The 26514-nt window shown below is 36.4% G+C and overlaps 1 protein-coding gene across 1 annotated transcript in view; it reads right to left on the reverse strand.

The window, feature by feature from the left end:
- Positions 1-1201: 1201 nt before the first annotated feature.
- Positions 1202-26514, reverse strand: part of LOC121382717 (phosphatidylinositol 3-kinase catalytic subunit type 3-like) — a 38357-nt gene continuing 13044 nt past the window's right edge. Inside the window, exons 12-23 of the mRNA XM_041512270.1 lie at positions 25619-25686; positions 20845-20950; positions 19236-19352; positions 15992-16129; positions 11181-11309; positions 10547-10616; positions 9735-9884; positions 9004-9078; positions 6556-6724; positions 5358-5448; positions 3585-3710; positions 1202-2463 (exon numbers count right to left, since the gene is read on the reverse strand). Of these exons, the coding sequence (XP_041368204.1) occupies positions 2449-2463; positions 3585-3710; positions 5358-5448; positions 6556-6724; positions 9004-9078; positions 9735-9884; positions 10547-10616; positions 11181-11309; positions 15992-16129; positions 19236-19352; positions 20845-20950; positions 25619-25686 (1254 nt within the window). The 3' untranslated portion in view covers positions 1202-2448. The remainder of the gene's footprint in view (positions 2464-3584; positions 3711-5357; positions 5449-6555; positions 6725-9003; positions 9079-9734; positions 9885-10546; positions 10617-11180; positions 11310-15991; positions 16130-19235; positions 19353-20844; positions 20951-25618; positions 25687-26514) is intronic.

Consider the following 26514-nt stretch of genomic DNA (forward strand, 5'->3'; position numbering starts at 1 on the left):
CACAGGAAACCAGTATGTACTGACTCATAGTCATCAGAGGAAACCAGTATGTACTGACTCATAGTCATCAGAGGAAACCAGTATGTACTGACACATAGTCATCACAGGAAACCAGTATGTACTGACACATAGTCATCACAGGAAACCAGTATGTACTGACACATAGTCATCACAGGAAACCAGTATGTACTGACTCATAGTCATCAGAGGAAACCAGTATGTACTGACTCATAGTCATCAGAGGAAACCAGTATGTACTGACACATAGTCATCACAGGAAACCAGTATGTACTGACACATAGTCATCACAGGAAACCAGTATGTACTGACACATAGTCATCACAGGAAACCAGTATGTACTGACACATAGTCATCAGAGGAAACCAGTATGTACTGACACATAGTCATCAGAGGAAACCAGTATGTACTGACACATAGTCATCAGAGGAAACCAGTATGTACTGACTCATAGTCATCAGAGGAAACCAGTATGTACTGACTCATAGTCATCAGAGGAAACCAGTATGTACTGACTCATAGTCATCAGAGGAAACCAGTATGTACTGACACATAGTCATCACAGGAAACCAGTATGTACTGACACATAGTCATCACAGGAAACCAGTATGTACTGACTCATAGTCATCAGAGGAAACCAGTATGTACTGTATAGTCATCAGAGGAAACCAGTATGTACTCATAGTCATCACAGGAAACCAGTACTATGTCACAGGAAACCAGTATGTACTGACACATAGTCATCACAGGAAACCAGTATGTACTGACACATAGTCATCAGAGGAAACCAGTATGTACTGACACATAGTCATCACAGGAAACCAGTATGTACTGACACATAGTCATCAGATGAAACCAGTATGTACTGACACATAGTCATCAGATGAAACCAGTATGTACTGACTCATAGTCATCAGAGGAAACCAGTATGTACTGACTCATAGTCATCAGAGGAAACCAGTATGTACTGACTCGTAGTCATCAGAGGAAACCAGTATGTACTGACTCGTAGTCATCAGAGGAAACCAGTATGTACTGACTCATAGTCATCAGAGGAAACCCGCTACCTTTTTCCTAATGCAGCCATGGATCTTTTATATGCACTTTCCCACAGACAGGAAAGCACATACCACGGCCTTTGACCAGTTGTGGTGCACTGGTTGGAATTGAAAAGAAACAATCAGTTGAATGGATCCACCAAGGTGGTTTGATCCTGTGACACAGGCACCTGAAGCTAGCATTCAACCGACTGAGCTAAATCATGCCCCACACACACACACAGTACATAATTATGTCAATATTTATACATTTGCTTTCAGTAATGAACTTTTGAATGGATAGGGGCTGGCATGCTCGTCTAAGATGCAATTAATGTAGGATCAATTGCCCTCAATGGAGTTTATTCCAATCCAACCAGTGTCCCATGACTGGTATGTATACTAAAGGTTGTGGTATCATACCTGATGTCCTGTTTATGGGAAGTGTATATAAAAGATATCTCAATTCTTTTCAGTAGGATTAGCCTATGTGGTGGTACCGAGTTTCCTCTCTAGGATTAGCCTACGTGGTGGTACCGAGTTTCCTCGTTCATTCTCTAGGTCAAATGAGACCAGGAGCCTCTTTGTAAGCCTTTTAGTACTGCAAAGTTGCGAGAGATTAGTGAATTAGGCCCCAGGTCTTTTAAACAAACATATCACCTAATAAAACATCTGTTAATCCCCTAACACATATATCAACAAATAAAACAACAAATAAAACATCTGTTAATCCCCTAACACATATATCAACAAATAAAACATCTGTCGATACTCTCAGTTCAGTATATGTGGACTAAGAAAACATCTGCTGATATTCTTAGTCCAGTATGTATTGACGATCATCTGCTGATATTCTTAGTCCAGTATGTATTGACGATCATCTGCTGATATTCTTAGTCCAGTATGTATTGACGATCATCTGTTGATATTCTTAGTCCAGTATGTATTGACGATCATTTGTTGATATTCTTAGTCCAGTATGTACTGACGATCATCTGTTGATATTCTTAGCCAGTGATATTTTGACTAAGAAAACATCTGCTGATATTCTTAGTCCAGTATGAATTGACGATCATCTGTTGATATTCTTAGTCCAGTATGTATTGACGATCATCTGTTGATATTCTTAGTCCAGTATATATTGACAGTCATCTGTTGATATTGTTATCCAAGGATATTTTGACGAAGACGTAATCTGGTGTGTTTCAACTCTCAAAACACCTGGTGATACTCTCAGTCCATTGTGCGTTGACTAGCAAAAGATTTGTTGATCTTCTCAGTGTCAATGAAAGATAACAATCTATTTCAAAACATAATTCTAGTATCGCAGAACAATGTTTCAAATGTGTCAATGCTTATCACAGAGGAGTGAAGGCTTTTCGGGTCCCACAAATCATTTCCTCCAGTACTGAAAACAAAATAAAATGAAAGACATTGGTTACTATACAAAGAACAGCATATTTGCATCATTAGAGCTACTATTTCCCTTTTCAAAAAGTCTAGCAATATGAACAAAACATCTGCTACTTTAAAAATGAATGATGCAAAAGAATGTCTAAAACTTGTGTTGCATTGTTGGAAAACAAAATTGCAGATAATAATTTTTCTAAGATCTTGATATGAATTATTGTTTTGTAACTTTGTCAAGGAGTTGGATATCTACTCTAATACAACATGCAATGTTAGTCTGAATAAAACATAGCGTTGTAGTGAAACTAGCCAACCTGCCATTACCCGGTACCACTTTATTAAGTGGTAATGGCAAGTTGGCCAGTTTATCTACACTACATAACCAGGGCCAAATCTAATCTAAAGTAACTGGGGGCAGAGTGAAAAAACACCAGGCACAGTAAGATAGGGTCTTCTCCAGCTAGACAAAAAGGGCACGTCTAAACCCCAAAAGGTGTTTTGTCATATTTTCCTGCTATCTCCACTCTCTTAGTACTACTAATGAGGGCAGTTCCAGAACTGATTACATGGGAGAGGCATTCAGGTCAGGTCATAGGTTTTAACATGCACATTCAGAGCAAGCTGTTGCAGCAGACGCCTGTCATGAACACAGCTGTCCACTGACGCCGGCTCCTCCGTCCAGGACGAAAAAGGGGTAGTGTGTGTGTAAGTGCGTGCGTGTGTGCGTGTGTGTGTAAGAGAGCACAAACAGCCTGACTAAGGTTAGTAGCGGGCAGGGGTATTTGTGATGCTACTGAATTTTGAAAATGTCCAAAAAGTAAATAGTTTGCTCAATTTCTTGAGGTAATTTTGGCTCATAATTAGGAATGGTTCTGAAGTAATTTTGGAGCTAATTGGAGAGGCACTAGGCACCTTTTTTATATACCCACCAGCCATAAAATAAAACTGTAGTTAAACTATATATATTATATGCATGAAAAACAAATTCAGCATACCTACCATTCATATAAAATAACAATTACAATGCCTCCCAACTCCACCATTTTTAATTTTGGAACAGCCCTGAGTGAAACTAACTGCTGTCCACCAGACAAAACGAGTGGCGGTGAGACTACCTACCATTGCCACCTTGTGCAGCTGCTCCACAATGGCCGCCATCATGGCCTGGATGCTGATGTCAATCAAACTCTGCATGTAGTGTACCGCCTCCTCATCCGTGTAGTGCAATACAAACCTCTCCTGAACCTGAACACAAACATACTCGCTGTTAGCTGTAGTCAAATGGTTAGTGTTACAGAACACTGTATAACATGGAAAATTTATTAACAGAAATGCGTAAGTGAAAGAAACCAGTATTCATAGTGTATTGGTATACAGTTATTGGAGGAGATGATCTCTGAAATGGCCATATTGGTTTCGGGATAGTAAATATGTATTTAAAAAAGAATTATAATAAATGTTTTTAAAACATTGGTTAAGATAAGTCAATACTTTCGGATAAGCAGAGCTAAATGTATCTGATTGGCTGTTGGAATGTTCAGAACAGTTCATATGACTCGAGGGAAGATGGGAAGTGCCTGAGATCACAGATCAAGTTACATGTATGTATGATAAACAGAGCTAAATGTATCTGATTGGCTGTTGGAATGTTCAGAACAGTTCATATGACTCAAGGGAGGAGGGGAAGTGCCCGAGGTCACAGATCAGGTTACATGTATGTATGATAAGCAGAGCTAAATGTATCTGATTGGCTGTTGGAATGTTCAGAACAGTTCATATGACTCGAGGGAGGAGGGGAAGTGCCCAAGGTCACAGATCAGGTTACATGTGTGTATGATTTGGATAAGCAGAGCTAAATGTATCTGATTGGCTGTTGGAATGTTCAGAACAGTCCATATGACTCGAGGGAGGAGGGGAAGTGCCTGAGGTCACAGATCAGGTTACATGTATGTATGATAAACAGAGCTAAATGTATCTGATTGGCTGTTGGAATGTTCAGAACAGTTCATATGACTCGAGGGAGGAGGGGAAGTGCCTGAGATCACAGATCAGGTTACATGTATGTATGATAAGCAGAGCTAAATGTATCTGATTGGCTGTTGGAATGTTCAGAACAGTCCATATGACTCGAGGGAGGAGGGGAAGTGCCTGAGATCACAGATCAGGTTACATGTATGTATGATTTGGATAAGCAGAGATAAATGTATCTGATTGGCTGTTGGAATGTTCAGAACAGTCCATATGACTCGAGGGAGGAGGGGAAGTGCCTGAGGTCACAGATCAGGTTACATGTATGTATGATTTTGGGGGGGGAACAGTTTTGACATTATGGTTTTGCACTATAATCTGTTGCATATTATGATCTGATGGTCTTATAACAATTATGGCATTTGATCTGTTGATCTTCATAACCAGTGCTTAAACTCACAGTAACCAAACTGCTAAACATGAACTGAACTAGAATCCGGCATGATGGATGTCAAAGCCTTGTTTACAGGGACTGTCGTAAGTTTTCGGCGATTGTTATAATAATGTTGACCAACAGAGACTTGTTAATGATTGTAATTACATATGAAATATCTTTTTCTAAATAAAATATTAGAGGCTGTACATTAAACATGTTTCTGATCACCCTAGTGTTTGTATCAGGTCAAACTTAATTTTATTTCCTAACATATATTTTTTTCATACATATAAAATTATTGGAATACCAAATCCAGTTTTGGGCTACTTACAAACATTAGGAAGATGAGAAACACCCGGGATATACAGACACTGATATTCTAAACAAGAAAATGTATTTAATGTGTAATTCTAGTCATCACAAAATTGTATTAGTCAAAAACATCTTACAGTCCCTTTAAGAATTTATGTGTTTTAAACAAGTCGTACCTTTTTCACAGCTTTGTCTGGCTCTAAAGCAATGTCTGGAATGTTGGCATCAACCATCAGAGAAAACAGATTAAGGAATAAATTTGATGATCTGAGAAAAAAAGAGAGTATTAATCCTGTAATCATTTAGGACATCTGTAGATAAACATCTAGAGCAAAATTTACAAAATAAATGTAATAAATGTGTTAGTCTCCATCATATGCAGTCATGTGGGATAGAAAAAGTACACCCAAGGTGGTAGAAATTTCGACCCAGGACGAAGCTTGCAGAGTCCCAATGTCAAAATTTCCACCATCAAGAGTGTACTTTTTCTATCCCATATGCCCACATACATGTATGATAGAATCTTTTTCTCCCATCCATTTCATAAATAAACCATTATTTTACATGAACAAACAAAGATGGCTGAAAAAGTAACTTCTTTTGACCGTTTTATCATAAATAAACTACACTATCATATTTGCCGCATCTGTTTTATGTGTTAAATAAAATTTAACACTACAAATTGATAAGATAACTTTTATAATGAAAGTTTTAATAATAAAATATTGATCTAAAACTAACCAACTCACATTAATATGACGTCATATATTACCAATGCCATAATACTCCACATGTTAAATTCAATGACATCATAGCCTATGCAAGACAAATTTATTACATATGGGCTGATGTCATGGAATGAGTCTGTCTTGGTTAGCTAGGGATGGGAGAAATGTAATTTCTCTAATCAGCTGTGTTTATTTAATAATTTATGATAAATACAGATGTTTAGCCATGTACACTTCTGCTGTGTTAAAGAAATCATGATAATAAATAACAGAGATTTAAATATCAAAATAGAAATGTTATATGACTGATAGTAATTCAATCATTTGTTACACCACTTGTTTTATTTATGTTGTTAGGGCAAAACTCTTCCTTGCAATATAATATCAGGCAACATTAAAAATTATAAATCATATGTTTTGTATGAAATTGTAATTTTTAACAGAACAATACTAACATTTAAAACTATCCTTAAAATCGTAACAATTCCATAGTGGCTGGCATCTCTGATTGAAACGTATTTGACTGCATATAAAATGCAACAGGAATGGGCACAAGTCATCCAACTTACAAGACCCTCTCCTGGCAAGTCTGAGGAGGGTTTGGATTCAACTCATGTTCGTAGGGTTAAGGTCCAATAATACACACCTTCTGAGAGTAAGGAATGCCGTGTAACAGTGTTTTTTAAAGTCATGGAAGTGCTCAGCACCCGAGCCCCCCATCGCATCTACCATCTCTTTACAAAGCTTCATCGGAGGCGGCAGAGGTTTTGGATCACGACCAAGGATGTAACCGAAGTCTATGTGGAAGAGTTTGCCTGAAAACAAAAACAAACACCAATAAACTAGGAATGTTTTTAATGAGGTTTCCGTACAATAATTTAAAAAATATAAAATTATTGGGCTATCTATCAAGAAGTTAGAAACAAATTGATTTGTCATAAAATAAATAGTTATCTTGAGCTGATGCCATAAAGCAGTTCCCCCATAAATTAAGGACCTGTCACAAATATTTATTATAAGCACAGGATTCACTTAGACCGTGTAATTCCCCCCATAACAAATGGATTGGTCTGAATAGCATTAGTAGAGGATATATCTAAACTGTGTCTTTGTCATCAGGTCAGGTCAGGTCATAGGACTTAACGTGCACATTCAGAGCAAGCTGTTGTAGAGTATGCCTGTCGTGGGCGCAGGTGTCAACTTATGCTGGCTCCTTCGTGCAGGACAGGATAGCGTTGAGGTGGGTGGGAGAAGGGACAAGTGCGAGAGAGCACTAGTAGCCCGACCATGGTGGATAGCTGGCAGGGGCATTTGTGGCGCTATTGAATTTTGATTGTCCCATAGGGTTGTCCAAAAAATAAAAATTTGCACAGTTTTCATGAGGTAATTTTACGCATGATTTGGAATGGTTCATCGAAAGTAAACTTAAGGAGCTATTTGAGGAAGTTTTAACTTAGTTGTCTTTGTCATCAAATTCAGTAAGCATTTAGCAACTGAGAGAACCAATCAAAGCAAAGAGATCAGAGCTTCTGACCCACAATGGACTCGAGGAAAAAATTATTAATCACCAGCTATTGGATGACACACATTTCTTACATACCCGTTGGTGAGAACACCATGCATTCTTTTTGATAACACATGGTTGTTTACATATGTACGTGTGTTAATAAGTTCAAGACATACGACTGGCTGCTCCTAGGTGATAACCAGGTCACCACTGACATACATCCAATGAAAAACTACATAATGGAAATCGATTACATTGTGACATATAGTTAACTTGACAATCATGGGTCTGTGATACGTAAGTTAACTACAAGTGCAACGGATGTAAATAACTTTTAGTCGAAAAAGATGTTAAAATTTGCTTAAAACCTGGTTTTTAAGGATATGTAAGAAATAGAATAATACATTTGTGTCTGTTAGATACCATTTATCTTACAACTCGTTGTTCAGAAAAGTATCAAACTCGCTTTCGCTGTGAGAAAAATGGTATCTAATGGCCACTCATGTATTATTCTCTATTTCATTAATTTGACACACGGTCTTCAAAGGAAATGTACATTTTTGCCATTTGCATTAAGGTATATTTTCTATGCACTTTTCCCACTTACCACAGCTTTTGATGCACCAGTCGTGGTGAACAGGCTGGGATGGGAAGAAAACTTTAGGTCCACCAAGGAGATTCAGTCCTACAGACTTAAGAAAACTACCAACTATATCACTCCGAATATGAAGGGGATGAATGGTTAACAACACCCCACAATAAGGAATACATTGGCTATTGTATGTCAAGCGAAAGAAAGAAATGTTTTATTTAATGACGCACTCAACACATTTTATTTACGGTTATATGGTGTCAGACATATGGTTAAGGACCACACAGATTTGGAGAGGAAACCCACTGTCGCCACATAGGCTACTCTTTTACGACAGACAGCAAGGGATCTTTTATTTGCGCTTCCCACAGGCAGGATAGCACAAACCATGGCCTTTGTTGAACCAGTTATGGATCACTGGTCGGTGCAAGTGGTTTACACCTACCCATTGAGCCTTGCGGAGCACTCACTCAGGGTTTGGAGTCGGTATCTGAATTAAAAATCCCATGCCTCGACTGGGATCCGAACCCAGTACCTACCAGCCTGTAGACCGATGGCCTGCCACAACGCCACTGAGGCCGGTGTATGTCAAGTGAATGTAGGGTGTATCATAATACATATTATTTACTGTTTGAATCCTAATACATCGGGGGAACAGGACATAACCCAGTGGTAAAACATTCGCCTGATGCACAGTTGGTCTAGGATCGATCCCCATCGGTGGGCACATTGGGATATTTCTCAATCCAGCAAGTGCACCACGATTGGTATATCAAAGGCCTTGGTATGTGCTGTCCTGTCTGTGGGAAAGTGCATATAAAAGAGCACTGGCTGCATTAGGAAAAATGTAGTGGGTTTCCTCCAATGACTACGTGTCAGAATTACCATATGTTTTGACATCCAATGATTAATAAATCAATATGCTCTAGTTGTGTCGTTAAACAAAACAAAATCAAATACATCAGCATGCCATGAAAAGTTAAATATAGTTTTACCTGTCTTGGTGAGAAGCAGGTTATCAAGATGTCTGTCACCAACACCAAGGAGATATGTAACCACACAGTAACCAGCTGAAATAACACAAAATACAACATTAATCACAGACTGTATTATGATATCGATCTCACAACACAGTAACCAGCTGAAACAACACAACATACAACATTAATCACACATTATATTATGATATCGATCTCACAACACAGTAACCAAAATAGTAACCAGCTGAAACAACACAACATACAACATTAATCACACACTATATTATGATATCGATCTCACAACACAGTAACCAAAATAGTAACCAGCTGAAACAACACAACATACAACATTAATCACACACTATATTATGATATCGATCTCACAACACAGTAACCAAAATAGTAACCAGCTGAAATAACACAACATACAACATTAATCACACACTATATTATGATATCGATCTCACAACACTACATGTACAACCAAAATAGTACCCAGTTGAAACAAGCATTATTAGAGAACTGCTAAAGCAATACATGTCCCCTACCGAACCAAACAATTTCCCATATCTCCTAAATTTAAGGGACATACTTTTGTGAAGTGGGTAAATCACTATAATACATAAACTTGGTAAGTAACAGGCATTGCAAAACAAAAGGTCGGATTTAAAAAAAAAAAATTCCTAAGTTCAATGAAACTCAAACTTGATATGTAACATTTGACAAAATATTCGACCACAACTGACCACAACTCTTGATGTAGTTGTCCATCACTTCAGGCTGTATTCCGTATGGACCGTTCTCACACGGCGCATATTTCTTGAAGAAATTCTGAATACTCCCAAACTCATTAAGTACATCAGCCACACCGATGGAATCAATAAACTGAACAAAACCTGCAACATAGTCAATTAGAAATGAAAAAATCTAGAATGGGAAAATAAATTTTGCAGGTTCTTGCCAAATAAGGGATTAAAGTTTGTTTTGTTTAACGACACCATTAGAGCTATTGGATGTCAAACATTTGGTAATTCTGGCACGAAGTCATCAGAGGAAAGCCACTACATTTTTCCTAATGCAGCAAGCTGGGATCTTTTATATGCAATGTCCCACAGACAGGATGGCATATACCACGACCTTTGATATACCAGTTGTGGTGCACTGGCTGGAATGAGAAACAGCCCAATGGGCCCACCGACGGTGATCGATCCAAACCCGATGGCCCACAAAGTGAGCGCTTTACCACTGGGGTATGTCCCGCCCACCAAATCAGAGATTATTACTAAGAGCTGTCTGTGAATTTGACATAAAAAGAGACAATGAATATACTTAAAATATTTTAAGATTTTATCTAACTGATTATATGTTGTCAGTTTAAGATTCAATTACTTCAATGACACACATTTTATTTTAACTATTCAGCTTACATGTACATCCTAAGTCACTGAAAGATTAACCTTTGCATAAATTCTTGACAATTAAGAAAAACTTTAAATGTATAACACAAAGTTGACAGTTACAAATGTATATTTTAAAAACAGTAGACAGTAAGACTTGCCATGCTTGCTACTTGTTGCTAAAACCTTATAGGGGGTAAGTTTTAGATCAAGATTTTCTCTGCTCAACAGCTGAAATAAATTAAAAGAAAAAGTGAAGAGAAAAGCTGACAAAATGAATTTTGAATTTATACTTCACAACATGGTAAAGTAGCACATATGTTTATACTAATATATTCCCATGGATAAAGAATGACAAGAAGGTAAAACCTTGAAAATATAATTTAAAAAAAAACATCTATGCAAATATGGAAGAAGAAATTATGTTTAAAATTGAATTTTTTTAGTTTCACATCAAATGTATTTGTATTTATTGCAAACACCAGAATGACTAATTAACACAAGACATTCTAAGTAACATGTAATTTAAGCAGTGATAGCCAAACATATTCCACATTGCCTAATAACAAGGATCAGTGCCTCTAAATAATTTGTATACAGAAAATGTTTCCATTCAGTAGATTTTTCCATCTATGAGGTGCTCCTAAAATACTGGCAAAAAATCACAAATGTATCTATCTTCGAGGTGTTCTTAAAATACTGGCAAAAATTTCAAAATATATATGTAATGTTAAGAACGTATCTATCTATGAGGTGCTCTTAAAACACGAGTAGAAATAACAAAACATGTGTAACCTTATCCATGAGTGTGATGATCTGAAGAATGAGCTGATCCTGGCGCAGGTCGTCTCCGTGTTTAAATATTGTCACATACTCATCTCCCGCCACAGTGCGGAATGTCAGTCGGCTTGGCATCAAGGCACTCTGAAAACAGATTAAATGTTTTCTTAATGGTTACACTTTGGGGTAGGATCTACATGTTCAATATGACATCATCAATGGAGGCTGGATTTAGCACAATCAGTACAGCACGTGTTGGTGGTGCTTTGGTCATAGGATCAAACCCCTTGGTGGACCAATCAGGGATTTTCCACATCTCAACCAGGTCTTCACAACTGGGGTGTCAGGACATGGTATGTGCTGTCCTGTCTGTATGAAAGTGCATACAAACGATCCACTGTTGCTAAAGGGAAAATGAACCCTAAGTGACAGAATTATCTAACTAGTGACATCCAATAGCCGATGTTTAATAAATCAATGTGCTCAACTCATGTCTTAAACAAACTTTAACTTTGGTCTGTCCAATAGTAGTGTTGTTAAACAAAACAAACTTCTTAATCTGTTGATAGAGTGGACATAATGTAGCTCAGTGGAATAGAGTGCTCATATGAAGTACAATAGGTCATAGGATCGATCACCGTCAGTGGACAAACCCATCTGGCTTTTCATCATCACACAAGTGACATATATTTCAAAGGTCGTTGGAAACGTTTGTATAAAAGGTCCCTTGCTGCTAATCGGTAAGAGTACCCTATGTGATTGTAGAAGATCTTGTTAGAAACAGCTATAACATTCCTTTCCTCTCTCCCAGAACCACCATCACTGAATCAAGCTCGTTAAATATTTTGCATGACCGGAAGAAGAAACGGTTTGTTAAAGTTTGCTTTGTTTAACAACAGCACTGGAGCACATTAATTAATTATCAGCTATTGGATATCAAACATTTGTAAATTCTGACATGTAGTCATCCTAATGTAGCAACAGATCTTTTATATGCACTTTCTCACAGACAGGAAAGCACATACCACGGCCGTGTCCAGTTGTAGTGGACTGGTTGGAACAAGAAAAAATCCAATCAGTTGAATGGATGCACTGAGGTGGATCAATCCTGCGATGAAAGCACCTCAGGCAAGCAGTCAACCGGGTTTTACACAAGATTTCTAAAAAATCACCTGTTGGGATATTTGGGACAAAGACTTATAGGTCAAGTTAAGCTGAAAAGAAATTGCCTGTTTTGGTGGGAAAACAAAATAATAATTAAAAAGTTAAAATGATTTATGGTGTCAAATTCATGAATAATCTAGTTCTATTTACTAAAACCTTAAAATATTTTTAAACTTGAAAACATTTTAAATTAAAAATTAAGGTTTTTTTAACCTGCATTCAGATGATCAAACACATTACATGTGCAACTTGATCAAGAACTTATAGTTTGCGAGAAATCAAATGAGGTTAAACATTAAAACTCAGGGCACAGAGAAAGAAAGTTTGTTTTGTTTAATAACACCACTACAGCACACTGATATATTAAAGGAGACCGAACACCAAAATACATGTAGTGTGTAATGGATTAAGTCAGCGTCAAAGACCGCATTACTCGAACGCATGGCTCGCTGCGAGTCACCGGTCAGCTGCGCGTCTTAGGTTTGGGGTAAAAACAGAAGTGGGCGGGATTATGCATAGATCTGAATGAAAGCGCGGCAATACGTCATCGGTGAGAGTTATCAAGCAATACCGGTACACGTGTTGATTCTTTGGTTGTGCCTTTTAGTTGTCTTTTTTTTTTGTCTCCAGGTTTATCGGAAATTTAATTTACAAGATAATTAGTGTTATTATATACTGTCGACGTAATTATATGATGGTTAACTGTGCAGTGTTTAACGGCAACAGTAACAGCAATGTATCCCAAGAAACGGCCAAAATCGTGGTTTCGATTTCCAAAAAAACGAAAGTTGTTTTAAAACATGGACGCATTATTGTCGTCGAACACCAACTAAATACAGCAGGTTATTGTACATTTACTATGTGAAAATTAAAACAAGTATGTACTTAAGATATACATTAAATAAAGTTATTGCAATTTGTTCACATACGAATATTTAAACTTCACATTTATTTACCTATAATTACCAAATTAATTTTCATCGACAGCCCATAACGACTCCATACTAACGTCTCTTGATCTCGTTGGTCTGTTAACCTCATAACAAAACAGCTTCAAAATGTGAATTATTACATTTGTTAACAATGTTTATCGTCAGTTCAGTATATTGTCATTCAAATTAAAATGCTAACACTTTGGCAGGAACAACATACGTACTCTGGCCAGAAGGAATGGTGGTTAATTAGTTTTAAAGCTAATGTTGATTATTAAAGCATATTAAAATAGTACTTTTCAATGCGTTCTGTATGTCATATTAAAAATACTCTACACCAAATGATTGTTTTACCTACCCTGGGTTTCTGCCAGAGGGTGCGGAGGGAGGGTAAACTTACATGTATGTACTAAAAAATCTTAGAAATTAATGTGTATATATATATATATATATATATATACATGTGTGTATATATATATATATATATATATATATATATATATAATTTTTTATTTTTTCGATAGATTATAGTAACATAATTGCTGTTTAAAATTTGTAAAAGTGCATGAAATAAAATGTCTAATAAAAAAACATTTCAAACCTATAACTACCCAATATACTCCTTTGAATATATTTAGTTTTTACAGGCCCGTAGGAACGACTTTGGGAGGTGGTGGAGGGGGGGGGGGGAGGGGGGGGTGGCACTCTACATCAGATTTTGGTTACAATGGCAAAAATTAGTGTGATAAAAAAAGCTCACAAGTGTGTGTGTTTGTGTGTGTGTGTGTGTGTGTGGCCTGTTTTATTACATACCCTCAAATTATTTTCTGGCAGTAAACTTGGTACCTTTAGCAGAGGTTGAAACAATTGGTCGTCTAATTTTCGACTGTTACCATAAAATAATATAATTAATCACTTTTGGCATCTAGCAATTTAAAGCAAATTAACAATAGTTACCACATGAAATAAGCATCATATATTATTTTGTTTTACCTGTAATATATTTTCATCAGGACTTCCTTCTTCCTCCATGAATGATTAAAGAAAATAACACTGGATATATTGTAATTATTTTTATTTCATTCCAATATATAACAAATGTGTTTTATGTCAGTATGTGGAGCAAACTACCTGAAACAGTTGGTTTGAAATCATGATTATAAAATCCTAAAGATAAAAGGAACTGGCTCCTAACCTCACCCTCTACATATTATCTACATTTGTACAGGCCTGTAGGAACGATATTTGAAGTGTGGGGTGGAGGGGGAATACAAGTGAAGGATACAATCTAGATTTTTATCTTTGTATCATCTTTATTTATGTCGAGTAGTGAAAATTTAAAACATACTTTTTCATCCTAGAGTGTGTTATGGAGAACAAGCCCCTAGGCCCGCCCCTCCCTAGTTCCTACGGGCCTGTTGTATTTTATATTAATAAATTCAAAGACTACATAATAATACTGTCGATAAGACATATTAGTTGTAAATTGATTGTCAGTATGTCGCAACAGTATAATATTTTCCAACATTTCTGTGTTTCTGTACCCAGCTGTGGACAGTTTCGGCAGACTGGTAACACATTTTCTTAATAATTAAAAATACACGGTTTAACCAAACACATTAAAACTTGGAGCATAACTAGTTAAGCTAACAAAGAAAATTGTGCTAATTTAGTTTTTTGTTAAATTATTATATCTTGCTTTGGTGAGGAGGGGACGCTTTTTGCAAATTTGCAAAATCGGTCTCTAAAATATCCACTGACGTGTCATATTTACATCTATGCTGAACAAGATTTATGATGAAATATTATTACATTTCGTGTTTTTCTTCTAATTAGGTCCATTTGTTTCAGTTTACATTAAAAAAAGTCATAAAAAATTATGTTTAAAAAAATGCTTGTATGCTAGTCTATGACCATGTGGCTTTCTCGTCTTCATCGGCAGTTGATTCATCTGAATTTTCGTCTAAGACAACATTTCCAGGATTAGGGACAAAGTCTCTGATAAGTGGTTCAAACTGACACTGTTTGATGCCATTAGCACCAGCTGGACACAATTCTTCGTCACTTGAATCGCTAAATTCGTCCATGCTGCTTGGTAGTTTCTTCAGTTTTCCTCTCATCGATGACGTCACGGGTCTAGCTCATCAATTGTCGACAGTTTCCGGCAAACATCGGAGATCGGCGAAAAAAAACCTCAACCAAGACTGGCACGCTTAACTTGGTCATTAAGGGGAGTGCGGTAGATGCGTGTTGTGGTTTATGACGGCAAACAAATTCATTACGCCGTATATATAGTTTGGTGTCCGGTCTCCTTTAATCATTAGCTGTTGGATGTGAAACATTTGGTAATTTGGACATAGTTTTAGAGAGGAAACCTGCTACATTTTTTTCCATTAGTAGCAAGGGATCTTTTATATGCACCATCCCACAGACAGGATAGCACATACCAGGGCCTTTGATATACCAGTTGTGGTGCACTGGCTGTAACTCAATGCACAGAGAGCCAAACACAAAAATCTCCACAATGAAAAAAACAAACATTTATAATGAAGTAAGATCCATGTAAAATAAACTTTGTTTTCTTTAACGACACCACTAGAGCACATTAATTTATTAATCATCGGCTATTGGATGTCAAACACTTGGTAATTTTGACATATAGTCTTAGAGAGGAAACCTGTTACATTTTTCCATTAATAGCAAGGGATCTAAGATCCATGTAGTGATTACCTTGAAAAGCATTGCTTTTTCCGGAATAATGCCTCGCACCATCACACTGGGATCCAGAGGTAACGGCAACTGTTCAAAATCGGCAAAGTTTTTCCTGAACGTTTCTTGGTCCAGAAGCAAGCCTTGCAGTCTTTCAATCTACGTTGGAAAAACAATAACACACGGATTAAAAATTGACATTGAAAACACATGTTGAAAGAACATAACATTGTGAGGATAAAAAATTAGCATTAAAAACAATACTGTCACACTGGTAGATGCTGCCTATACAGACTACTTTAAAGGCAGGGTAATATAGTAATTGACCGATAAAAGACATAGTCACACAGATTATGTGACCTGTCACAGTATAGTTAAATAAACTGTGGGTACATGGATTATATGACTTCAGGGGATATTATTCATTATTTTCACCGAGGTCCCATTTGGACCCTGCACTGACCCTGTAAATTTCTTTGCCGTGACCAAAACAACTGTAAAAAAAGGGACACACCTCTGTGATTAATCCATCAATAGAATGAAAATTTTAAGCATGATTCATTCCACTGAACAAAAAAAGAGAAAAAAGTAAACATAGTATCAAGACAAGTCAATATCGTTAAAATTCCTTAAATTCTTATTTAGGATGAATTATATCACAGATCCAAACATTTGCTTGTGTTAAAAGTGAAAAAAAATGAAGTAACTCGGAAAGTCATCTAATTGAAAGATGTACAGAAAGTAGTTGAAAGAATTCATTGCTACCTTTTATATCATGTTTGTGTTTAGTTAACTCTATTTAACTAATTCACTTATATATATAATATATTTTGTGCTTGTGCACATGCTAAGTTACATTAAGAAACATTATTCCATGATACCTTTCAAGCTTGTGTTTAGTTAATTAATTTAGTAGTAGGGAGGGATATAGCCCAGTTAAAAAAATGCAACTTCCTGTCCGACGGTCTATCTTTCTTTTTGATTTCGTTTTCCACATGATGTTGATCACTTACCAAGTGTTCTTAATAATGTTTTGTTAATATATTTATATATATCATTTGAAGTGAAGACTGTATTTTATAATATGTTTAGTAATATATTGTTCTATAGACTGGTGGACTAGTAGAAACTCTGGTGGGCTAGTAAATTTTAGTTAGTTTTGGTCCGATGAGCAAGTCAAATATTTTCCATTTCTGCACCCCTGATATTTTTCACACAATGAACCGAATAGTGATTATTTTCAAACTAATTTTTTATTTTTTTTATTTTAATATTACAATGAAACTTAGAACGCACATAGCATATATTATAGGGAGCATTTTAAAATTAAAAGTAATTAAAAAAAATTGTGTACTAGCAATGTGGCCATTTTTCAAGATGGCTGCTATTAATATGTTGAAAATGTAATATTATGCTTGTTTGTTTTTAGCTATAAAATAGAAATTTATAAAAACATGATAGAGCAGATTTGCATGTAGTTAGTGTATCTCATGCAGAATAAAATGTGATAAGAGGGCCAACACAAAAGCACCCCTACAGGTCATGTGACATATCACAATACAGCCCCTCTTATATATTGCATTTATTATCATTAGCAGGTTTTCATGCATTATGCCAAGTCTTTACTTTTAAAACATTTTAATATTAGTTGAACCCTCTTTGTTTAATGCAGGTTTTCTCTGATTAAAATAAATATCATAATAACAACCCTGGCAACTGATCACGGCAATCAGCAATGCAAATTGCTGTGGAGTTTTCATTTGTCCACGGCTTTTTCCGTGAAACTTTAAAAAATTTTAATGCCACTTTTCTTAATTATTTTCTTTGTTTGTAATACTGACAAATTAAACTGCTCTCTTACACATTAACCTCAAACCTGCCATGGAAAATGCTGTGGAGCCTATTTTTCTATGGCATATTTTAGCAGTGGCCATTTTCTTAATTGCCAAGTTGTGATAATATTAAAATTGTATATTTTAATAATTTGTGGTCTATTAGTCTGTACATGAGTATAAAAATGTATAACAATAAATATGTTAATAGATGATATAAATACAATTATTAAAAAGAAATACTGTTTATTAAATATAGTATGATGAAGATATTGTAACTCATTTTATTTTTAAACACCAATTGGGAACACCATTCTCACATTCACCAATATTGACAAAACCTATGATTTTGTTGATTTTAAACTTAATATCTGTTTTCTTTAAGTATACATAATAACAAACACACACCTAAATAAATTTCATATTTAGATAATAATCTAAAATATCTAAGTTTTGTTTTAGTGTAACCACAATAGCTGTAGCCATTGATCAGCTAATTTAAATGGTTGAATTTTTAAGCCATTCATTGAATAGGAAGACAAGAACTAAGGTTTCCACGAGAGCATAAAATATGGGGGAAACATTTCCATGTTACACACACCTGATGACATGTGATAAGGGTATTGAAGTTGGTTATTTTACTTACCACTCACTCTGTCGTACCCTCTTCTGATGTAAAGCAGCAGGCTATTCACTATCTGGTAGTCTGTTGCTACATATTTCACTACCAGAAATTATACCAACAGCTTGGATACTTTATAGCATTTAATGAAGATAGCTCTCGTTTGTAAGTGGTCTTGATTTGAAATTTACACCTCCGATATGGTGTGTATTAATCAGTTTCGGGTTTTTTTTAAAATCCTAAGCAACAGTCAAAGCATTTGAGCTAATACATGTATTCCTCAAATTGCCTACATGTGACCAAGCCATTTATGAAATAGTATTGTCACTTCGGAATACATGTCCTGAACACTTATACTATGGTGAGGAAGAGCAAAGTAAACAGCACAGAAGTGTTCTAAGGAGATGATATTTCTTAATTTGTCCCAAGTGTATCACCATTCCTTCAAGTGTATAGTTCAAATATATATGTTGTAACAACCTTATGGCAGACGTCTTGGTTACCAATCTGACGGTTTTTACCTACTGTGAGAGAGCAGGTATCTGGCAATATCATGTGATTTAGCACTGCGTTGCTGGACATTGACACTATTTATTTCACACTTGCTGTCATACATAAATGTATCCATGTATGTTAAGAGCTGTACTGGTAAATTTGTATATGTCTTATAAGGATAAACTATAACTCACTTAACACCCACTACATTGTATTTTACATTAAAAAGTATAGTAGACCAAAAAATTCAGGCTTAGCTCCCTGACTATTACTTAACAGGTGCTTTAAAAAATTGAATAAGATAAAAAAAGCTCACTTTCTTTAACCTGTTTCCACTTTCGCGAGCCACTTGCTTCACCAGGTTCACTATACCATGTATCAGTACCTGCTGTTCAGCCAACCACGACCGACGCTGTCTACATTCTGGTCCTCCCTGCACAAAAACAAAAGTAAATTACTACCAGTCTCGGTGGTGTCATGGTTAAGCCATCGGACATAGGGCTGGTAGGTACAGGGTACGCAGCCTGGTACCGGCTCCCACCCAGAGCGAGTTTTAACGACTCAGTGGGTAGGTGTAGGACCACTACATCCTCTTCTCTCTCTCTAACCACTAACAACTAACCCATTGTCCTGGACAGACAGCCCAGAATCTTAATTGGATATAAGCACGAAAATAAGTTCAAATGAATGAAATGAAAGTAAAAGTACTTTGCCCAATGGAACCGGCATCGGTAGTGTCGTGGTTAAGCCATCGGACATAAGGCTGGTAGGTACTGAGTTCACAGTGGGTAGGTGTAAGACCAATACACCAACTTTTCTCTCACTAACAACTAACCAGAAAGCTGAGGTGTGTCCAGGACAGCATGTTTGAACCTTAATTGGATATAAGCACTGAAACAAGTTGAAATGAATAAATGACCAGTGAAAAGTAAATAAAAGGAATGTTTATCAATATCTCAGCAAAATATACAGTAAAAGCTATACTTGTCATCTATGTCATATGTAAACAGTACTACTCTCCATTTTAAATTTGAGAAACAGGTTGCAATTTCAATGGATTGCTACAGAGTATTAAAAAAAACATGGGATTAGTACGTTGAATGAAGACTGCATGCTATTCATAGTGATGATGCTAAGACTATTAAAATTGTAGGTGTGTTTATATTTTGCTTTAGTAAATGATGTTATACATGTAACATGGTCAGATGAGACGGAGTTTATTAAAATTGTAGTTGTGTTTGTATTTTGCTTTAGTGAATGATGTTATTTAATATGGTGAGATGAGACTGAGTTTATTAAAACTGAAGGTGTTTATATTTTGCATTAGTAAATGATGCTATAACATGGTGAGATGAGACTGAGTTTATTAAAATTGTAGGTGTATTTATATTTTGCTTTAGTGAATGTTATTTAATATGGTGAGATGAGACAGAGTTTATTAAAACTGTAGGTGTGTTTATATTTTGCTTTAGTGAATGTTATTTAATACGGTGAGGTGAGACTGAGTTTATTAAAACTGTAGATGTGTTTGTATTTTGCTTTATTTAGTAAATGATGTCATTCAATATGGTGAGGTGAGACCGAGTTTATTAAAATTATAGTCTTGTTTGTATTTTGCTTTGGTAAACAATGATATGACATGGTGATGTCAGACTGAGTATTAATACTGTAGATATTTGTTTGTATTTTGCTTTAGAAAATGATGATATAACATGGTGAGGTGTGACTGTGTGTAGGTGTGTTTGTATATTATATTAGTAAATGCTGTTACAATATGGTGAAGTGAGCTGGTAAATGAAACAATAGTTGTTTTAGTTCAGAGGGACAAATTTACAAAGCCTGCTTTAACAATGCTTAAACACCTGTGTTTAATAAAAACAGGCTTCGTAATTCGGCCTATAATGTCTTGTTTCCCAAATACAGACCTTGCTGAGAGCTCGACTGAATCTCTTCATGACTGTAACGTACATCTCACTGACGGCTCCATCTTTCACTGCAGTCTCCTTCTCCTCACACTCGACCGTCAGGTACCTGACAAACACAGCATACAAACATCTCACATTTTAAACTACTCCTGTTTTTTCTATTTATGATTTATTTCAAAACTGGGTGGAGATAGATTGAAAACCATTTGCCACCACATATGCTACTCCTACTATAAAGCAGCAGGAATTTTATATAGAGAATAACTAGTTAATGACGTGGGATATCAGCTTTATCCTATGAAGGTAAGAATGGGAAATTCTGCGAAGATTGCCGAGGAGAATTTCTCATTTCGCTAGGATAAAGCCGATATCCTACATCATTAACTAGTTTTTATTTTTATCTTGCAGTCCATAAAAAATAAGGGGAAAAGCTCTTATTTCTTTTATCTCAGCTGCACTGTATGATGGCCTAGATTTTGTAATGTAGCTATGCATGTGAAATCACAAGCGTGACGTCGAAAGTCATAATCGGCTAGTCCACCTTTATGACTTTGCTTTAATTGGTCATCATAATCAGCTGCTAGAAACAGTGGTCACAAAATAAATATGCACTTCACAGAGTCCATAGAGTTTATAGCATGTTTTTTAATGTACCAGTAGTATGGCACTGGTTGGGGTGAACGAAACCCTATGCCCCTACCCAACTTCTGAGTCTAGCGTATTTGAAATGACATGTACTTTTGTTCAACAATTTAACACAACGTTTAATCAGTGTTGGCTCTTACTAGAAAGTGGCTGTTGCCATGTAGGATACACTTTTGATTAGCAGCAAAGATTTTAATTATATTTTCTTTCCCACTTAGAGGATAGCACACTAACATTAACCACAGTAGTTAAGTAGCAGAAACTTACCTTCCCATTTAGAGTATAGCACACTAACATTAACCACAGTAGTTAAGTAGCAGAAACTTACCTTCCCACTTAGAGGATAGCACACTAACATTAACCACAGTCGTTAAGTAGCAGAAACTTACCTTCCCACTTAGAGGATAGCACACTAACATTAACCACAGTCGTTAAGTAGCAGTAACTTACCTTCCCACTTAGAGGATAGCACACTAACATTAACCACAGTCGTTAAGTAGCAGAAACTTACCTTCCCACTTAGAGGATAGCACACTAACATTAAACACAGTAGTTAAGTAGCAGAAACTTAACTTCCCACTAAGAGGATAGCACACTAACATTAAACACAGTAGTTAAGTAGCAGAAACTTACCTTCCCACTTAGAGGATAGCACACTAACATTAAACACAGTAGTTAAGTAGCAGAAACTTAACTTCCCACTAAGAGGATAGCACACTATCATTAACCACAGTAGTAGTTAAGTAGCAGTAACTTACCTTCCCACTTAAGAGGATAGCACACTATCATTAACCACAGTAGTAGTTAAGTAGCAGTAACTTACCTTCCCACTTAAGAGGATAGCACACTATCATTAACCACAGTAGTAGTTAAGTAGCAGAAACTTACCTTTCCACTTACAGGATAGCACACTAATATTAACCACAGTAGTTAAGTAGCAGAAACTTACTTTCCCACTTAGAAAATAGCACACTAACATTAACCACAGTAGTTAAGTAGCAGAAACTTACCTTCCCACTTAGAGGCTAGCATACTATCATTAACCACAGTAGTTAAGTAGCAGAAACTTACCTTCCCACTTAAGAGGCTAGCATACTAACATTAACCACAGTAGTTAAGTACCAGTAACTTACCTTCCCACTTAGAGGATAGCACACTAACATTAAACACAGTAGTTAAGTAGCAGAAACTTAACTTCCCACTAAGAGGATAGCACACTATCATTAACCACAGTAGTAGTTAAGTAGCAGTAACTTACCTTCCCACTTAAGAGGATAGCACACTATCATTAACCACAGTAGTAGTTAAGTAGCAGAAACTTACCTTTCCACTTACAGGATAGCACACTAATATTAACCACAGTAGTTAAGTAGCAGAAACTTACTTTCCCACTTAGAAAATAGCACACTAACATTAACCACAGTAGTTAAGTAGCAGAAACTTACCTTCCCACTTAGAGGCTAGCATACTATCATTAACCACAGTAGTTAAGTAGCAGAAACTTACCTTCCCACTTAAGAGGCTAGCATACTAACATTAACTACAGTAGTTAAGTAGCAGAAACTTACCTTCCCACTTACAGGCTAGCACACTAACATTAAACACAGTAGTTAAGTAGCAGAAACTTACCTTCCCACTTACAGGATAGCACACTAACATTAAACACAGTAGTTAAGTAGCAGTAACTTACCTTTCCACTTAGAGGATACCACACTAACATTAAACACAGTAGCTAAGTAGCAGTAACTTACCTTTCCACTTACAGGATAGCACACTAACATTAACCACAGTAGTTAAGTAGCAGAAACTTACCTTCCCACTTAGAGGATAGCACACTAACATTAACCACAGTAGTTAAGTAGCAGTAACTTACCTTCCCACTTAAGAGGATAGCACACTATCATTAACCACAGTAGTAGTTAAGTAGCAGAAACTTACCTTCCCTCTTAAGAGGATAGCACACTATCATTAACCACAGTATTAGTTAAGTAGCAGTAACTTACCTTCCCACTTAAGAGGATAGCACACTATCATTAACCACAGTAGTAGTTAAGTAGCAGTAACTTACCTTCCCACTTAAGAGGATAGCACACTATCATTAACCACAGTAGTAGTTAAGTAGCAGAAACTTACCTTCCCACTTAAGAGGATAGCACACTATCATTAACCACAGTAGTAGTTAAGTAGCAGTAACTTACCTTCCCACTTAGAGGATAGCACACTAACATTAAACACAGTAGTTAAGTAGCAGTAACTTACCTTCCCACTTAGAGGATAGCACACTAACATTAAACACAGTAGTTAAGTAGCAGTAACTTACCTTCCCACTTAGAGGATAGCACACTAACATTAACCACAGTAGTTAAGTAGCAGTAACTTACCTTCCCACTTAAGAGGATAGCACACTATCATTAACCACAGTAGTTAAGTAGCAGTAACTTACCTTCCCACTTAAGAGGATAGCACACTATCATTAACCACAGTAGTAGTTAAGTAGCAGAAACTTACCTTCCCTCTTAAGAGGATAGCACACTATCATTAACCACAGTATTAGTTAAGTAGCAGTAACTTACCTTCCCACTTAAGAGGATAGCACACTATCATTAACCACAGTAGTAGTTAAGTAGCAGTAACTTACCTTCCCACTTAAGAGGATAGCACACTATCATTAACCACAGTAGTAGTTAAGTAGCAGAAACTTACCTTCCCACTTAAGAGGATAGCACACTATCATTAACCACAGTAGTAGTTAAGTAGCAGTAACTTACCTTCCCACTTAGAGGATAGCACACTAACATTAAACACAGTAGTTAAGTAGCAGTAACTTACCTTCCCACTTAGAGGATAGCACACTAACATTAAACACAGTAGTTAAGTAGCAGTAACTTACCTTCCCACTTAGAGGATAGCACACTAACATTAACCACAGTAGTTAAGTAGCAGTAACTTACCTTCCCACTTACAGGATAGCACACTAACATTAAACACAGTAGTTAAGTAGCAGAAACTTACCTTCCCACTTAGAGGATAGCACACTAACATTAACCACAGTAGTTAAGTAGCAGTAACTTACCTTCCCTCTTAAGAGGATAGCACACTATCATTAACCACAGTATTAGTTAAGTAGCAGTAACTTACCTTCCCACTTAAGAGGATAGCACACTATCATTAACCACAGTAGTAGTTAAGTAGCAGAAACTTACCTTCCCACTTAAGAGGATAGCACACTATCATTAACCACAGTAGTAGTTAAGTAGCAGTAACTTACCTTCCCACTTAGAGGATAGCACACTAACATTAAACACAGTAGTTAAGTAGCAGAAACTTACCTTCCCACTTAGAGGATAGCACACTAACATTAACCACAGTAGTAGTTAATTAGCAGAAACTTACCTTCCCACTTAAGAGGATAGCACACTATCATTAACCACAGTAGTAGTTAAGTAGCAGTAACTTACCTTCCCACTTAGAGGATAGCACACTAACATTAAACACAGTAGTTAAGTAGCAGTAACTTACCTTCCCACTTAGAGGATAGCACACTAACATTAAACACAGTAGTTAAGTAGCAGTAACTTACCTTCCCACTTAGAGGATAGCACACTAACATTAACCACAGTAGTTAAGTAGCAGTAACTTACCTTCCCACTTACAGGATAGCACACTAACATTAAACACAGTAGTTAAGTAGCAGAAACTTACCTTCCCACTTAGAGGATAGCACACTAACATTAAACACAGTAGTTAAGTAGCAGAAACTTACCTTCCCACTTAGAGGATAGCACACTAACATTAAACACAGTAGTTAAGTAGCAGAAACTTACCTTCCCACTTAGAGGCTAGCACACTAACATTAAACACAGTAGTTAAGTAGCAGAAACTTACCTTCCCACTTAGAGGCTAGCACACTAACATTAAACACAGTAGTTAAGTAGCAGAAACTTACCTTCCCACTTAGGGGCTAGCACACTAACATTAAACACAGTAGTTAAGTAGCAGAAACTTAAATTCCCACTTAGAGGATAGCACACTAACATTAACCACAGTAGTTAAGTAGCAGTAACTTACCTTCCCACTTAGAGGATAGCACACTAACATTAACCACAGTAGTTAAGTAGCAGAAACTCACCAGTACAAGTAGTTGGCTATTGTGAAATCATCACATGCTTTGGAGATTAGGAACGTGGCAAGATCCATCTAAATAGAAAAGAAAAATTGAATTTCAATGGAATAAATATACTAAAAGCAAAAAAGACTCCAGTAATTGCCATAAGGCACATCAGCACATTTTTAAACTCTTAATATTTATAGTAGGTATGTAAGATAAAGTAATTTAAAAATTTGGTCTAGATAGCAGCAAGAAAAAGTTTAAAGTTTGTTTTTGTTTATCGACACCACTAGAGCACATTCATTTATAAATCATCGGCTACTGGATGTCAAACATTTGGTACTTTTGAAATATAGTCTTAGAGAAGAAACTGCTATATTTTTCCATTAGCAGCAAGGGATCTTTTGTATGCACCATCTCACAGACAGCATAGCACATACCATGGCCTTTAATTACCAGTCTTGGTGCACTGGCTGGAATGAGAAATAGCTCAATGAGCCCACCGACGGGGATAGATTCCACACCGACTGCGCATCAAAAGAGCGCCTTGCCAATGAGCTACATCCCGCCCCACTGACTTCCGATCACAGCAGCAAGAAACATACTTCAGACAGACGGGACAGCACATACAGTGTCTTGATATATCACAGGGGTGGCACTGCTGAGCATGAGGGAAAAACATCAACACATCTGCTGAAAGTGATTGATCCTACAACCTTTCACATCTCAGTTGATTTCTCTACCACTGAGCTACATTCCCACCTAAATATACTGAACAACAACAGATATGATAATATTTTAATACATACTTTCTTTTCATGATGCTGTTAATTCAGTAAACAGTCATATTTCTAATAGAAACAAAAACTATGGGATTCAAACTGAATAATCTTAAATAAATTAAAGAAAACTATATT

This window comes from Gigantopelta aegis, chromosome 2 (genome assembly GCF_016097555.1).
Source record: "Gigantopelta aegis isolate Gae_Host chromosome 2, Gae_host_genome, whole genome shotgun sequence".
Classification (NCBI taxonomy): domain Eukaryota; kingdom Metazoa; phylum Mollusca; class Gastropoda; order Neomphalida; family Peltospiridae; genus Gigantopelta; species Gigantopelta aegis.